This window comes from Gordionus sp. m RMFG-2023, chromosome 3 (genome assembly GCF_954871325.1).
Source record: "Gordionus sp. m RMFG-2023 chromosome 3, tfGorSpeb1-WG-v2, whole genome shotgun sequence".
NCBI classification, from domain to species: Eukaryota; Metazoa; Nematomorpha; class Gordioida; order Chordodea; family Parachordodidae; genus Gordionus; species Gordionus sp. m RMFG-2023.
In genome coordinates this window covers 38,845,827-38,864,379 of record NC_088777.1, presented here as the reverse complement: position 1 = coordinate 38,864,379, position 18,553 = coordinate 38,845,827, and the positions used below count along the sequence as shown (strand labels likewise).

The 18,553-nt window shown below is 26.3% G+C and overlaps 1 protein-coding gene across 1 annotated transcript; it reads right to left on the bottom strand.

Moving 5' to 3' along the window:
• Positions 1–736: 736 nt before the first annotated feature.
• On the bottom strand, positions 737–16,554 carry LOC135927348 (cGMP-dependent protein kinase 1-like). Its single transcript, XM_065463317.1, has 16 exons — positions 16,411–16,554; positions 12,355–13,437; positions 12,124–12,290; positions 11,962–12,075; positions 11,803–11,908; positions 11,694–11,757; positions 11,560–11,637; positions 7,021–7,184; positions 6,879–6,956; positions 6,710–6,830; positions 5,926–6,065; positions 5,295–5,384; positions 4,653–4,794; positions 3,769–3,932; positions 3,506–3,691; positions 737–1,024 (listed from the first exon to the last, which is right to left on the bottom strand). The coding sequence occupies exons 2-16, from the start codon at positions 13,326–13,328 to the stop codon at positions 859–861; spliced, it is 2,754 nt and encodes a 917-aa protein (XP_065319389.1). The 5' UTR covers positions 13,329–13,437; positions 16,411–16,554; the 3' UTR covers positions 737–858.
• Positions 16,555–18,553: the final 1,999 nt, after the last annotated feature.

The following is an 18,553-nucleotide window of genomic DNA, read 5'->3' as shown; positions in this document are numbered from 1 at the left end:
ATTTCATCTCAAAGTATCATTTTTTATTTAAGGGATAATTTTCATGTGGAAATTGGATTGGTCGTTCGACACATTTTGCTTATTTATCAACAAATATGCCATAAACGAAAACTTCCATTAAATGACATTAATATTTTATGGTTAATATATTTTGGCATCATTCATCTTATCGTAAAAATAATGTAGATAACAATATATAAGTTTGTTTTTCTGAAAAACAAATGATATTGATTCGATAAGAAAAAACATTTTTATAAAATTAAATACTTTCTCAAACGCCATGAACAGGACACATGTGTTTATTATGCTCGAGGCTTAAAAATAGAGAGTGTCCAAAGTCCAAAGGAAGCGTCCCGCTCCCTTATAAAAAAAAGGAAGGAATAATTAATTGATAACAAAGAATTGTCAAAATCTTGAAAAAAGTTAATTTTGAGAAGAAAAAAAAATAATTTAATATTTTTTTTTCTTCAATCTTCAATAATATTTTAGTCACTTTTTAATGGATATGTAAAGTTTCTAAGAAGGAAGTTTTATCAATTTAGAAAATTAAAAAGGCAGTGTAAAAACAAATCATCCCTATTTTTTTCATGGAAGAGGAAGGGAGTGGGGCGGAAGATTTTACCATATACGCTCTATGATGTGTGATGGGGGGGGGGGGTCATCCTCAAACATTTTCTTGAGTATACATTACAATGTAATAATTAACAACTATTTAAAAAAATCTTAATACATTTATTTTTCTTTTTTATTCAACTGATTCTTTGAAAACATGTCTGCCCATGCCAAAAATAAATAAATTCTCATTTTTTTAACTAATATATATATATATAATAAGGAGCATAAACATAAATAATAAAATTAAAAATCGTCATCCCACCCCGAGGTTTCATTGGGAGGTTCATAGTCAAGTGGATTTGAAAATATATCAAAGTTTGCATGATCCATTGGTCCTGTGACGATTGGTTTAATCGGTGGAGTTAATTGTTTTTTAACTAAGCCTTCCCAGTCAAATCCATGAAACCATCTTATAATAATAATAAAAATAGAGAATAGAAAAATATAATTTATTTTCAAAAATATACTATTTTATAATCTATACAAAGGTTTTAATAACTAATATAAAAATCCATGTGAATCAAAACCTAATATAAAATTTCCCTTATAAATTATATAAAATATTAAACCTAACTTAGTAAAAAAAAAATTTATATTCTTGGTTTTTCAACACCAATTTTCTATATACTAGAGCTAGACTATATTATTATTTTAATAAATTTAAAGCCTGGCCTAATATTTAAAGAATGCTTAAAAATACAATTCAAATGAGAACGAAACACACAGACGAATTCTTCTGCTTCTGTTTTTCTATATTAATATTTAAGTTGAATATTTAACCTACTTTCATTTGGTGTTCAGATATTGGAATATCTTCTTTTATTTGATCTGAAATATTTCCTATTTAATATTTTTATTTTTGTCCAGATATTAGAATATCTTCATTTATTTGATTTGGAACATCTCCTATTTAATATTTTAATTTAACTTTTTTTAAAAATTTTGTATTTTATCATATTTTCTAAAAATATTTACAATTTTTTTTTATATTTAGACATTATTTAATTTATTGTTTATAGCAGTTTTCGTTTACATATTCATTTATATTAAACAATAAATTTAATTATTCATGTTCCGATATTGGAAGATAGAAAATTCAAACGAGTTAATTATTTTTAAAATTTCGTTCAATATTGTATAATTTTTAAATTTTAGAATATTTTTAGATTTATAAAATAAAAATCAGATAAATAATTAAAGAATATACTAGAATTATTTGTATAAAACATTCATTTAGTCACTACAGTATTGAAGAATAGTTAGTAATATTAGAAAATAAAAACTGTCAAACATAATCAGCTTAGCTTGATCCACCTGGTAATTGACATCATAATGAAGAAAATAGTAGAGTGTATATAAAGGTAGTATAATATATAATCCTAGATTAGGCAATTATAATCGCATTACACGAATAAAGATAATATATCATCCAAAACAAAAAAAAACTAAGCCCCCACTTATAACCCGTAATACAAATAATTTGATTCCATAATTTCCTCAATTCTCTCTTTCTTTAGAAACAATTACAAATCTATCTTATCATGTAGAATATATTTATTTTAACTATAAAAAGAGGCCTTGAGAAGGGGATGACCAAGATCTTCAAATTGGGGAGGGAAATCGCAAATTTGCTTGTTCTCCGTTAATATCAAATTAAGCTAATAAAAATTTCCCCCCTATAAACCCTCCCCCTCTCTCCCGATAATGTATACAATATATCACTATAAGGAATTCGAAAGAAAAATTAAAGTTGAAAATAATGACTATAAAATTTTTAGGAAAAAAACCTTTTTTTTTAAAAAAAGTGAACACTCAAAGTTTAGGGAAAAAAAGCATTTTTATAAAAAAATTGAAAACTCAAAGTTATTTTTATAAAAATCTATGACCAAAGGCCTAAAATGGACTTAAAGATCTCCAATAAAATTTGTAGGGAAACCCTCACCTTTCCCACCCCCCGCAAAATTTTGGATACGCCTATACTTCAAATGAATCAGAATATATGGTGCACATAGAATGTAAGATATAATAGAATGGATCATTAGAGTATTATATCAGAAATTTTAAATCAATGTGTATTATCTTAAAAGAAAACATATATGCAAAAAATATGGTATGATCTCAATGAAATTTGTTCTAAAATATGCATTAAACATAGTTATCATATAATTTACATTTTTAGTTCATGTTATTTGAATATTAATTCAAATTTATAAGATAAAAAAAAATATTTACCCTTTGCTACCATTTAAGTTTTCGGTGTTCCGATTAAGGAACAATAATTTTATAGGGAAAAAAGACTTTCATAAAAAATAAAATTCACTTTTCTTATTTACACAAAATTATTTTAAAAAATTAACCTGGGCAAAAACAGGTTAAGGTTGTATTTTTATTTATAAAAGTCTACTTGACAAATGAATATCATGTTTCTTTTCTCTTGGCTTTTAAAAATTCTCAATCGAATACAAGGTCAATGAATTGTAACTTTTCATTAAAAATTATTGATTCATCTTAATAGATTTTTTGTTTGTTTATTAACTATCGAGAGGTGTGAAAAAACCTAAGTTATAAAGTGGGTATACTTTTAATTTTTTTTATTAATTTATAATTAAATATCAAATGAAATTGTTTTTAGACAATATTTTTTTTTATGTATGTATAATATATAATATTAATTTCCCCCAAAAATGATCATATTCCATAAAATGCATGAAACTTTTTAGAAATACAATAGAAGGCTATGGAAGAATTTAGGTCAAAATATTTACAGTTTCCTTTGCAACAACAATTTTAAATCTCTGGGTGGCGCATATATACCCATAAACCCTATCGATGGTTAAATGGCACACTCAAAATATCTTTATATCTTCTATTAAAAGATTATATTATATACTTATGTTTTCGAATATCACTAATTCCATTTTTTTGATATCCCAAACGCTCGGCTGGATTATCACGACAAAGTTTTTTGATTAAAGATTGAGCAGTTTTACTAATTTGTCTAGGAAATGTGAGCATATCAATACCTTTTAATATGAGATTGTATGTTTTCATTGGTTCTGAAGCTGTAAAAGGGGGCCTAAAAAATGAAGTGGGTATTAAAAATGTGATAAAATACTGTTATAACTACAAATGTAAAGTAAAAAAAAAATTTACATTCCTGTCAGGAGTTCAAACATGAGTATGCCTATAGCCCAATAATCAACAGATTGATCGTGGCCCTTATTTAAAATAATTTCTGGGGCTACATATTCTGGAGTTCCGCAAAATGTCCAGGTTTTCCTCCCAATGCCAATTTTTTTAGCAAACCCAAAATCAACCTTAAAAATAATAATAATTTATAGTCGATATAATGGATTAAATAATCAAAAAAAATCTAAAAAACATGCTTCAAATTTAGATCGATAGTTTTGTTGTCCAAATAGAACCAAATTTTTTTTAAAGCGTATTGCTATATAGTCTTTGGACGATTTAATTAATTAGCCATACCAGACACTTTCAATAATTTAACATGAATTATTTTCATTTGTAAATCTAATTTTTACAATTTTTTTTTAGCTAATTCTAACTTACTCAAGACTAAAATCGATTCTTCTGGTTCCCTATGAGATATTTAGTTTTGTATAGAAGTAAATTCGTAAAATTTTTATTTAAAAAGTTTAAAATTACTTTAAGCCTTTTTTTATACTAAAAAAATAATATTTTCGTTATATTTTTTTAAAATTTATAAACGTTTTTATAGGATTTCAACTATATTCATTTAATTTACAAATACATTCGATTATGAATTCATGGTATTGAATTTAAAAAATATTGGACGATTTTTTTCTAATTTTTAAATATAATTGATGTGGGAAAGTTATACGCTGGGTCAAAAGATTCTTAAAATTTTCTAAAAAATTAAATTTACTGGTCAGTAATATAATAAATAATAGTTCCCAATATTTATTAAAATTGATTAAAAAATTATCTACCATGATGAATATTTCTGAGTAATACAATAAGCGCAAAGATATAATATAAATGGTTAATGTACTTACCAATTTGCAGTATCCATTAGTGTCTAAAAGCATATTTTCTGGTTTTAAATCTCTGTATATAATACCTCTATCGTGTAAATATCCAAGAGACTCTATAATGCAGGCGGTATAAAATCTGGCAGTTATATCATCAAAATGATTTCTAAGCAAAATTTAAATATAATATAGCAAAATTAAATTTCATCTTTATTTTTATCAGAGACCCAGGCCCTGCCCGGGTACGTGAGCCGAACCGTATTTTAATTTTTTTATAATACCTGAACCGTACCTAAAAATATAAAATCCGGACCAGGCCACGCCGTGGTACCTCTGCAGGTCTCCGAATTTTATTATGACTCCGAAAAAGCTGAAACATGCAATAATTTTTTATAGGCAATATTTTTAAAAAAAATTCTCATTTTCCAAAAGTTTCTAAAACAAGAAGCACATTTTTAAAAAGTCTTTATAACTGCTACGAGAGGACTTTATGCAAAAATATTCGCTGACTTTATTAGAAAATTTATTTAGTTTATTTAAGTTCAATTTCAACACTGATTTAACATAGAAAGGACAAACATAGAATCCTATCTAACCTTCAAAAAAATAAAATATATTAACCTTGTTCTAGTGAATTTTAATGAATACGAATACATTATTAATTACCTATCGCGCAATATAGTCCAAACTTCACCACCTAAACAAGCTTCAAGTAATAAATATACGTATTTACTATCTTTAAATGTACGAAAGCACCTATTAAATTTTTTTTTTTTTTAAATAGTATACATTGCATTATAATTTAAAAATATAATTATAAAAATTGAATAAAGATATTTGTGTAAATGATCAAATAAAATCAGCTTTATATTATCCTTCTGTCGCTTCTGAGTCATGGGTTAAATATCAGAGTTATTATAAGCATTTATAAGCTTGTCAAAAATATATAACGCAATAATTGTTAAGATTAATAATTTTACTAACTATTACCCCTTTCAAGTTTTATTTCCAAGCCATGCTCGTTTCGGGTCGCTTAAATGAGCCAACCCGGACCTGACCTGCAGGTCTCTGATAATGATATTAAGGCGTTAATAATTAATGAACTGAAATTTTATGTGTATTTATATACTTAACTTTATCAATAATAAAATGTCAAATTTCGTTTTAAGAAAATATATATTTCAGTTCTTTTTGTTTTGAAATAATTGCTTAATTATAGATTTGAAAAGTTGAGCATGTAAGTGTGTTACACCAGAAATGGGAAAAGGATAATATTTTGTGATTTATAAAAATAAACTTGCAAATAAAAGGATGAGAAATTTCCATCATAATTTTTTTCTCGTTAAATATATGTTCTTGTTGTCTCGATTCAACGACATATTGTTTTGTTATACATTTCAGAGCATAACTCTTATTCGGATCTGAATATACGTGAACCTTATTATTATTTAATTATTAATAATTTTAATGTTTATATTAAATATCACGGTCGTAAACTAAATTCATATTTTATGGTTAATAAATTTGATTCTCCTCTAAAATTTTCAAAATGATAATAATCTGAGACAAAAGTTTTCTAAATGTCATTTTATTAAATAATTAACAAAACGTTATTTAGAAATTCACTTATATATTTAAATTGGCTAAAATGAGTGAAATGATGATGTTGATTGTAATATTTATGGCTGCCAATACAGTAAAAATGAAAGATAAGATGTCAAAATCAGGAAAAAATTTTTTTTGAAATTGTTTTTAATAATCGATAATCAGAGATTTGCTTGCTAGACAGGTCCAAAACCATGCCCTGAGTGAACCGTAAAATAAATTTATATATTATCGATTAATTAATAAGGAAATACTGAAAAGAGATAATATAATTCATTAACATCCATTTATTACTCCATTCCCCTTTGAAATTTTTTATAGAATTTATTGATTTAAAATGTCGTAATTTTTAAAATCCAAAACCCAGCTTGGCCCAAAATAATTCTTTAAAAAATTCGAGCAGGGTTGGAATTTTTTCAAAATTTAAATCTCTGCAGGTCTCTGATAGTAATATTTATTTTTATATGCTTTTTTACTAAGTCAACTCTTCCGAAGCCTCCTTGTCCTAAACAAGTTATGGTTTCGATGTCTTTTAGTGTCAAATTTTGATATTCCGGATCAACTTTAACCAATTTATCGCTACTTTCGAGAGATATTCTATATTATTTAACAAATGTAATGTTAAATATAATTATTTTAAAAAACCTTTGTGCTCCTCTAGCTTCATCGCCATAATCTTTATTTTGAAATTCTTGGAGATCTCCTATCAGTTGAACAAATGAACTATAATTTGAGAATTAGTGAAACATTGGAAAGTTATTTAAATTATTTTTTAAAATTAACAAACTCTCGATCTATCGTTAAACATTCAACACCAGGTATAAGTGCAATTACGTTAGCAGTACGACGATCCTCTTTCAAAAGAGCTCTTTCCCCAAAATATTCACCTCGATTCAATTTCCTAACCTCTTGTGGCTGTTCTCGTCCTTGAATTTTTTGAGTCACCAAAACCTGCCATATGGTTTGATAATTGAATATATTTAAAAAAATTTTTTTAGATAGAATTCATTTCTATGATATTATGGAGATCGAAAAGTTGCTAATTTTTAAAAAAAATTTTAAAGTGGGAACACCTAAAGCAAAATATTTGTCAGTAATTTTATTTAGTTTTATTTCTTTTTTTTAAATCTTATCAATTAATCAGTGGCCTGGAAAATCTTAAAATAAGACGTTTCATATTCATTCATATTTTCAATTTTGCTTTGAAACAATTTGCTAAATATAGACAATATAATAACAAAATTTTAAAAATTTCGGGCCGGGCTTAGAATAAACAAAAATCTGGATTGGGGCCCAAAAAAAATCCCGGACCTGGTTTATTTAAGTCAACTGGATAATTGATATAATTATCATTTATTTTTTTCAAAATTGCTATTGCCGGGGTTTATAATTTTCTCTAAACCCCATCAGGGTTAATTTTTTTAGGCCCTGTAGGTCAATGATTACTACCCAATAATGAAAAATGTGTATTGGATGTCTATTTGAAAGAATATAAATGTCCAGAATAATTTCATAAGATTCGGACAAACAGAAATAATGTGCTTGCAAAAATCTTATTTTTTTAAGGATATTTAAAAAAATTATAATCTTATATCATTAACCTCTGTTTACAATTTATTCATGAAAATTTTTATAACAACTTAATCATCTTTTATATACGGTAGCAGACAAGAATACAATAGAATCTAGAAAAAGCCAAATATTTCTCTACTGTATCTAATATGAGTTAAAAATTTTATATTCTCAACAGAAGAGAACGTTTATCCATAGCCTTATTATAAATCGTTTTAATCGTTATATTATGTTTGAAATATAATTTATATTTTTTTCTTCTTAATTTATACATCAATAAACAGACATCGATCGTAACTAACCAATGCCAAATTAAAATTTGTAGTAAATAAATTATAATTATATAATACCTTTTTTGGGGAAATATTATATATATATATATATATATACCTTTTTTAGCTTAGCTATCTACATTTTAATGAGCTAAGTTATTGTAGTTTGATATTTTTTACAAACACTTTTAGTTGTAGTTAACTACAATCTATTTCTAGCTATATAATAATTCATTAAATTAAAAGGTAATTTTAGCATAAGCTATATTGTGGTAAGTTAATCTGGAATAAGGACTAATTCGAAATTTCTCCCTTGGAGATTCGAAATCTTTAAATCATAAACTATTAACCGAGGGCCATTTTTAATTTCTAAAAATCTTATATTGTAAATATGCAACAATCATTATTGAATTATCGTTTCACATCGAACTACTAATATCTAATAATATTCAAAAATTGTTATAATATGTTATAAATTTAAATAATTATTTGATAATAAAATTCTTGATAATATTTAAGTGATTTTTATATTTATCGAATTTATAAGGAATAATGGAAATAATAAATTTTCTAGAATAAAAAATTTATCGAATAAGAGATGAAATAATAGTTTATACTCATTAAAAATATTTAAAAATTATAATAGGTAAAAATATATGCCAATATTATTTTATCTATAGAAATTCTTACATTGGTATTTGGTCAACTTTGCATATATGGTACCGTAAAAATTATTTGATTATGAATTCGGGAATAGACATAATGATGGACCAAAATCAAATATAATAGTTAAAGACATCTATAAGAAATAATATATTGATTGCATTCAAAATAAATAAATACTTTGACAATGAGGGAGTTTAGAACATGTAACATTTTTAAGCCTAAAAATTGACTAAATTTGATCATCTAGCACATTAAAAATAAATAATTTCCATTTTTTTGTTCCGTTATAATATAATTTTAATTAAAAAAATTTTTTTTTAATCACATGGTCCCCAGTAGGCGGATTCACGATAATCAGGGCTTTCCACCACTCTACTCTTGATATCCTTTTTAACCTTAGACCTCCTTTACTTGCTACCCTCGCATAAATCATTCGTCCTCCTTAAAATCTTTATTCCACGCATACTTTATGATCTGCGCTCAACGCCCATTTTTAAATGCCCAACCCTCTCAGTATTTATGAAAAAGAATAAATGATCTAACCGAATATATTTTGAATCCAAAATTCAGTGAAACATGGGTTAAAGCTTCATTACCCACCAAAAGCGGTGGTTTAGGGATTAGATCTCCCACCAATCTTGCTCACATTGCCTTTATTTCGAGCATATTTCGAAACCCACAATCACGCCCCAAACCACACAAAATAACTTTTCCTTAGATGATATTATCCTGCTATGGAGGACACCCGTGGATGATGTCCCATCGCCCGAATTCAATAGACAAAAGAAATGGGATAGGTCAGTTTTAGCATGCTGCGTTGAATCCCTATTATCTAGCATGCTCCCAACAGACCGTTCTCTCTTCACTTCTTTACTTAATAGATCCGGGCATGAATTTTTGGAAGTCATTCTTCCGAAAATCTTCAACTCCAACTAACTAACAATGAGTTAACCCACGTAATAAGAACCCACCTAAATTGTACAATAATCCTCACTTCTGCTCTAGCTGCAATAGACTGTAAAGGAAGACACAGCTTACATTGAAGATCGGTCAAAGGAGGAATCCTCAGGGAAACCTGATTCAATTCCTTGATCCAGCTAGCATTCAAATCCGCTAAAATACCTACTATATTTGAACAAACAGGACTTTTTAGATCCGATGAAAAGAATCACCCTGATCCCATAAATGGGGCCAATTTCTGGTTTGGGACTATTCATGCATATATCCATTAGCTTTATCTAACCAAACTCCAAACCTTGAGCAAAAAGAACAACATAAAATTTCCATATATTCAAAAATATCAGATAATCACATCTTTATCCCAATAATATCCACTACTTAATTTCTTTGGTAAACTTGTATTATCATTCTTCGAGTAGGATCTCAGATTCGCAAGCATACTGGCGATCCGCGAGAAGGCTTCTTCCTCAGTCAGAGATTGGCTCTAGCTATCCTTAAAGCGAATTATAGAAGTTTCGATGGCAGTCTTCTCTCCACAAGCTTTAGCTAGATTCACTTTTTCTTCCTTATTCTTATCATTTTACATATATTTCACCTTTATATGTTATTTAATTTGGAATTTATTTATATTTCATATATAAATTTTGTGTTGACACATATATTAATTTATAAATAAAATATATCAGATATCAGATATGAATAAAAACGATTATTTCATCATATATTCGATAAATTTTCATGGTTATATAGATTTTTCATATAAATTAAAAAAAATACAGAAAAATATATAACAAATTGTGTGAAATTAACAGGGTAGGTACTCTACAATACATAGTGTAATACATTTCTGATTAAATTAAATTTTTCTTTTTAAAAAAAACTTAAAAATCGCTCTCTCAATAAATGATTTAAATAGATTTTGTCAAATATTTTTTAATTATTTTTCTTTTTTCTTTTTTAATTTTTAAATATATATAATTTTTATTAGATTCTAAAAAATACAGGCCATTAATATTTTTATAAAAATCCAATTATTGCAGCAATAACTTAACATTAAATTTTAAAATAGAATCCTTAAGGGATTGGTCATAATCTTGCAGGTAACATATATCTATAATATAGGAACAGCCAGTGGCCTTAAACCTAATCCTTCCTATTCTTACTTTTCGTCTGATTGATTATCACATTCACAATTAAAAAATGAATTTAAAAAAATTTTGGAGGTGGTTAATATTAAATATTCATTTTATCATATTGTAATAAATATAATAAAATAGATAAACATCATTAAATTATCAAAGTTATTGTTTAAATTTAATCTGCAGCTTGTTAAAAAATTGCCACAGACATATTTTGTATATTTCACTGGAAATCCGCGTTAACAAGGAATGAGGGGTAAAGATGTTTATCATGCGTAAGCCATTTCCAGACTGAATATTTTTTTCAAAACCTAGGCATTTTTCCAGCAATTTTTCTTTTATTTCAAAACAAGGGATAGTAATTTGTCTAATTAATATTATTTTATAATATAATATCTTAAAAAATTCGGGCTGTTCATGTATCACAGGCGCCATTTAATTGTTTATGATCAAAATTATCATCCGTTCTTTTAAAATTAAAAAAAATTGGTGAAAAAAATGCTTAGAAATATATCTGTCTGGAAATGGCCTTAAGCATTTATAATTCTTCCGATTTCCCTAAAATATCGCGAATTTTCAAAAGTACAATAATAAAAAATTGGATTGGATCGGAAGACCTATTTCTAAATTAAAATATTGAATCGGTCGGGGCATTTTCTCGGATCCGGTCGGGTCTGAAAAAATAGGTCCTTAACTGTAACATAAATAATCGTATACTTGTCCCGAAATAATTATGAAGAAGTCATCACCAAAAGTACCCTCTCTTATTATGTATTCTCCCCCGTGAAAGAATTCCTGTATTTTAAAATTTTTATTATAATTAATATAATATTTCATAAATATATTTTTACCAATTCCAATATTCCTGCCAACTTAGCCAACTTATCATCGGGCAAATTTTGTAATAACGGAACGCTAAAATTATTTATAAATATACATATAAAAAAGTATTGAATTAACCTTCTAAGTAATTTTATATTCTCATCTTGACGCTGTAATCCAGTTTTCATCATAATCGTTTGAAATATTTTACGGTCTAAAACCCAAATTTTAGAATCACTCACGGCTAAAATGTTTATAAAAATGATGATAATTGAAATGAAATAAATTAAAAATAACCTTTCACGGATGCAGTTCTGGGACAATTATATAAAAGAGCCAATTCTCCAAAGGCATTTCCTGGGCCAAATAATCCAATACTTTTATCGTTTTTCATTACTTCTAGTTCCCCTTCTACAATAAAAAAGTAATATATAATTTTGTATTATTTTTTTATTTTACCAGCTAGAACGAATAAATGCTGCCCGAGATCACCCTCTCTAATGACCCATTGCTCAGCTTTAATATATTTTTCGTACATGCATTCGATAATTTCTTTAATTTGTAATTGATCCAAATTTTTGAGAAAATCATTTTTCAAAATTGCATCTTTTATCATTTGTTTGGATCTTTATATCCGTATTTTATATGTGATAATAAGTCAAATTATATTTTTAAAATATTAAAATTAACCTAATGCCCTTATTGTGTTTTTCTAAGAAAACGATTTCGTTTTTTGACGCACTCTCCCCAGATACGCCTTTTTTTCTTTCATCTACTAGTGTTATGTTAGAGGTAATCGGCGTAGGTTTCATTGTTGAGTTGTTAGAGGAGGTTTTTATGTCTAAAGCTTTTGAAGTGTTACCCCCGGACACCTGTGATTCTTCTTTAATGACTGACATTTTGGAATTATCAATTTTATTATCTTTATCAATAGGTTTGGAATAAGATGAAGCAGCGAGAACATTGGATGTAGTTCGATCTAATACTGATCTTAATTTGTCTATTTCTTGTTTCAGTTGATTAATCTCGATATTCTTATCGTTTATAGATTTGTTGGATGTTCTTAATAAATTTTCCAATTTGTTCATTTGCTCATCACGAGAATTAAGTTCAGATTGCATATTAACGATTATATTGTGAAATTGTGCCGAATCAACCTTTTCCCCATTAAAAATTATGTATTCCGATGAGCCTTTTGTATTATTTTTGTAGTTGTTTATTGAGTTTTTCGACAACTTCGGTTTAAAGCCACCATCTTTTCCTACTCTGGAAGTGGTAATGGGGTGGTTACTATGACTAGAAGAAACACCGTTACCCATTTTTTCGTAAATTTTTAACGAAGTGATATTTTTAATATAAACTATACTTTTTATAAAATTTGAATCGAATTTATTAATTTTTGAATTTAAGAAATAAACTAACAACCCCAAAATGTGATCTAACAAGTTTGTAAGTATAATTTTACTTCTATATATTCTTCTATAATGATTATATTTATGATGTATAAATTTCAGCTGATAAATTCTGATCAAATATGAATGGGAGACTTTAATGATAAGGTTGTATATGTAGTATTGATCAAATATATTTAGACTGGAATTAATATATAAAATTTTATATAGATCCGTGATAATGTAAGTTTGAGCAGATAAAAAAGATTGCATTACTATTTTTCCAAGTTTCAAATTTCAAACTTGTATATTCATTCAATATGACATTTTTAATATTTGGATTTTTAGATTTTTGAAATTTCATAAAGCGGATGCTTTTAGGCTTTGTAAATAAAATGAATAAAATTTAAGGTAGATTAATAAGAGTGAACGTTGCGATTATTTAGATATATGTATTTTAAAATAAAACATGTTTTTTTTAAAGTTGAAATGAAAATAAAAGAGTAAGAAATAAGAAGCATTGATAAAATCCATAAAAATTTAAGATTCTGGACTAAAGAAGTTATAGAAAACCCAATTAAGGTAAAAAATATGGCTAGAGGATTTAAATAGGCAAACCATTAAAAATATTAGCGGGAGATTAAAATTGGTTAGCACCATTTAGTGTAGGAAAACGATGATGAGATATGAGCCCATTTCTTTTTTGGGAGGGATAGGTCACGATCCTGAAAATATGAAACTAATTTCGAGATTCTCATCAATTTTCTTTTACAAATAACCAAGAGAACAGTGCCCCGCCAATTTTTTGTGATATAGGAGCATATTATTAAACCTTTTATCGTAACACAAAAACTATCTAAAACTATAGCAATAGCTATCTGTCATATGTCATAGAAACATGGTCAAAATTATTTCTTCCTGATTCGTAGAAAATGCCTCTAAATATCTTATATAAAGTTGTGGGGAAGAATAAAACGTATTGTGACAATCCTATCAACGTACATTTTATTAATAGATCATGAATTCATTATCATTAGCAAGGCTAATTACATATTTAGTCGTTCCCAAGATCCCTCCTATGTTTTTAGTGAAAAAACAATAGCATCAGAGGAAGGCCTTTAAGGGAAGGCCCTTCCCGTGACACATTTTAGAATAAAAATTATCCACCTACCCTCTATTTTCCCAAAAATGAATACAATATTTTTTAAATAAGCATATATTCATAATTTTTTAAAAATAATATTCATAATTATTTTAAAAAAAAACGTTAACCAAAGATAATTTAATAAAAATATAACTCGACCGTAGAAGGGCCCAAAGCTCTCCAATCAAATTATTGAAAAAAATTCCACCCAATAACGCCCTCCTGGGAAAATCTTGGCTAAGCCTATGCCCTGACTCTCGAATAAACTGTCTTCCATTAGCATAATAATTAAAGCCTATAGTAAGTTGGTCTCCACCAAATTTGTTAAAGTAGGGCTAGATTTTCCTATAGCTAAAACTAATAGCGCTTTGAAATAGATAATGGCAATAGTACATTACTTTTTTGAGAATAGCGTAGAGCGCTAATTAAATATAATAAATATTTAATATAAATACCTAAATTAATTTTTAATTTTATAATTAAAGTATAAAATTAATTTTTATATAAATTTAATTTAAAAATTTTAAATATAATTTCTAAATCGATATTATAAATATAAATTTTATTTTTTATAAATAATTTGACTTTTTTCACGTTTATTAAGTAAAAATTTTATTATGAAAAGAAAATAGATACATACCAATACCAACATTCATACAGATGTTAACATATAAGTATTTTTCAAAATAATTAATTATCATGGAAATAGAATTCACATTAAATAATTTTTTACTTAACTTAAATTCAGAAAATCGCTTAAATTTAATAAATATAGCCAAGTAGGCTAAGATTCCTCCCACCATTAAATTTAATTAAAGGGAGCAGATCTAAAAGGCACCAACAGAACCCTATCAGAAGGTCGGGTTGCATCACCAGATCTTTCCTGGTAGGAAGGCATAACACGGGGTTTCACTTGTATCAAATCAAACTCCCCTTAATTTTAATAAGAACATTGAGGTAAATATGGTATTCCAAGGGGAGATATCTTTTCATTTATTACTTTGAACTGAAGATCTAAGAAGTTTTTACAGCAATATCTGGTCATCCGATTGAATTTCTCTTGTCTCATAAACTATAACACTGACTAAGAATATTTTTACTCCTCTATAAAATGACTAGTCCCAACAAACCCAATACTGGTCGACAATAGAAATAGAGAAATCTGTAAATTTAACCTTATTATTTATGACCATCCATCATCACGCACAAATATTTCTTTTCATTTTTAATACGAAACGTTCAAGTAGTTATCTCAGCCAATCCGCCTGAAATTAATTTAACTCTTCCAGTCTGATTTTAGAATAGTGGGACATAAATGGTTAGAAGCATTACCTAATTATGATCTCTTATCAGATTTACAAGTGAAATATGCAAGATGTGACATCTTAAATCCGCATGTCTCTAACTGTAAGCCACAGGTAGATTCAAAAGGTAGACATTATCTTAACTGTTTATACGCTCGTTATCAAGTACGCTATAAATATAACCTTAAATTCTGATCAAAGCCTGGCTGCCACGCGTATATACCAATCTTCCTTAAGTATGCCAACAAACAAACGTTCAGAGAACGACTTAAAACATAATGATTCCTGAAAACTTTACCTTTGGTTTTCAAAATATCTAATCTACGCGACTATTACGTGAATAACATCATTAGCCAATTATATTCCTGGAATTAACATTTAAAAAAAATTTTTTTGTTGGCACCTCAAATTTTTTAAAAATCTTATGTTCCGAAAGAAATTTCCCCAATGAACCTAAAGAATTGCCACAAAAATATTGGTAATAAATTTAATTTAGGTATATTTTTGTTAATTCAATTAGAATTTTATAATTATTTTTTACATTCCTTTTCTATATTTTATTTTTATATTGTAAAATAAGTATTGTAAATATATATTTCAGAGTTTGAAAAAATCTTCACCTTTAATCAAATTTTACATTAAAAATGGCAAAGATATTTTTATAAAAAATCTATTATAAGTAAATAAAAAATCCTTTAAGATGAAATTACAAACTTTTTTTTTGAAAAATTTTGAAAAAAAAAAATTAAAACCTTCATTTTTGTTTTCATCATAAATATAAATAATGAAGAAATGACATAAAATAACGAAAAATAAATTATTTAATATTGCTTGGGCTAATAAGATACATTTAATTATTGATATAAATTCATAAAATAGGGTGCAATTATTACTATATAAAATTTACCTTTATTCTCAAAAGTATTGGCTTCATAGTAAATTTGATAAAATATTAAAAATGTTTGATGCAAGATTTCAGATATAATTCATCAATAAGTCTAAACAAATAATTATATTACATTATTACGCTTAACTAATTAGATTTAAAATAAATCTAGTAATATAAAATTGTAATAAATTAAGAAGGTAAATATCAAGGTAAATAAAGCTTAAAATAATCATCTAATATTTATTATTAATAATAAATTCTTCAAAATCATTTTGTGATATTTTAATATTAATATGTTTACTTTTTATCTATATTACACGTAATATTATTCATTATTTGAATATTTTTAATTCTTCTTTAATTTATACAATAAATAAATTATATATCTTTAAGGCTAAATTTTTTTTATTACTAAAATATTAATTGGTTGTGCATATTATAACAAGAGTAACAATATTGCTTAAAGGTATTTATACAATCATATTTTATTATAAATTAATTAAAATAAAGGTTTTTATTTTTAATAAAAATCCATTACCAAGAAAATCCAAAATTATTTTGTTTGGAGCACAATTACAAACAAAATGAGTTTATAATTTAAGTTTGAGGTATAATAATTTTCAATCTCTTTATTTTTAAAGAAAGCTATAATAAATTTATCCTATTTAATTTAAAATAAAATTATTTATTCCCAACAAATAATAGATATAAATTTAATTTTTTATGGCTTAAGGTTAATGGATATTAGAGATCTGCAAAGACCGGCCCATCTGAAGGCCAGGAAAATTTTTTAAAAAAGTTATAACGGAAGGGCCGGGCAAATGGTTCAGAGACCGTGTCAGGCAATTCGTGCATGAAAAATTTTCGGGCCTTGCATCTAATATTTGGGAATATTTTAATAGGCGCCATGCATTATAATTTTGATATATTTTTCTTAATCTCAAGCTATATTTTCATGAATACTAATTGAAATTACAATATACTTATTTTTTTGTATTTTATAAGCTGTCTAACTAAAATACTAAATCCATAAATAATATAGTAAATCATAAAAATGAAAAAATTTATTTATGATATGACTCAATTACAAATGCTCAATACAGATATCAAATACAATTTTGTAGAAATAGATAGCCATAGAAGAAAGAGCCATAATTGACATTAGGGAAAAATTAGATATATATAGATATTTAATATGTAATGGCATGAAAATTCGTATAAAAAAATTTAAAGGGCCGGTACGATTTTTTTTTATAAAATTTAAGGATAGGGGTCTGACTTTTCGTAAAAATTTTTATGGATTAGGAATATTAAAAAGGGCCTGGTGGTAAAAAGTTAAAGGACAACTTGTGCAAAAATTCCTAAAGGGCCGAGCCAGGTTTTACAGTCTATAATAGAGAAGGTTATATGTCCTTTCCGCGAAACTTTTTCTGCCCCGCTAAACTTTTCTCATGAAACAATTTTTAAATGCCTAAAACATTATTATATGCAACTTAATTTTGATTGATTAATTTAAAAAAAATGGATAATATAAAAGGCTGACGATATTACATATATTTTTTTTAAATATAAACCTCTAGCCCATACTTATGTTTTTAATGAAATTAGATGCTTTAATAGGAAACTTCACATCGAATTATTTTCAGCAAAAAAATATATTTAACAATTAATATTAATATAATCATAGCCTTCATCAGTTTGATTTCAGGATTGGAAAAACCCGTGTCATTATAAAATCTTTCAATATTAAGAAAATCATCGAGGAAAGTTCTCATTTGTGGTGTTTTTTTTATATGTAATTCTATTATTTTAGCATCCCATTTTAGAAATTCTTTAAATAATCTTCATGACATGACAATATCTATCCCCCATTATCGATTTATCTGGCTATATAATCTGGATTTGCATGTCCACAGATATTGATTTAAGAATATGGACAAACATTTAGTAAATAATACGGAATTGATTTTCATTATGAATGCTTATTAAATTTTTTAATTATTTTTAAATTTGTAAAACTTAAATAAATTATTATTTTTAGCTAGTAAATTTGTAAATAAATTTAGAATATAATTATTAAAGAACTAAAGAACCTTGGGCAGTATCGCGAATACTTGTCTTAGATGCAAGATTCTTTTGTATCTGTTTGTTCTTTAAGATT

Excerpts from the sequence above, each read along its gene's own strand:
- LOC135927348 (XM_065463317.1), bottom strand. The coding sequence starts at position 13,328 with ATGCAATCTTTTTTATCTGCTCAAACTTACATTATCACGGATCTATAT. Across the intron at positions 12,076-12,123 it reads GCATTTATTCGTTCTAGCTG|AAGGGGAACTAGAAGTAATG; the intron begins GTAAAATAAAAA and ends TTTTTATTGTAG. Across the intron at positions 1,025-3,505 it reads AGTGATATTCGAAAACATAA|ATGGTTTCATGGATTTGACT; the intron begins GTATATAATATA and ends TATTATTATAAG.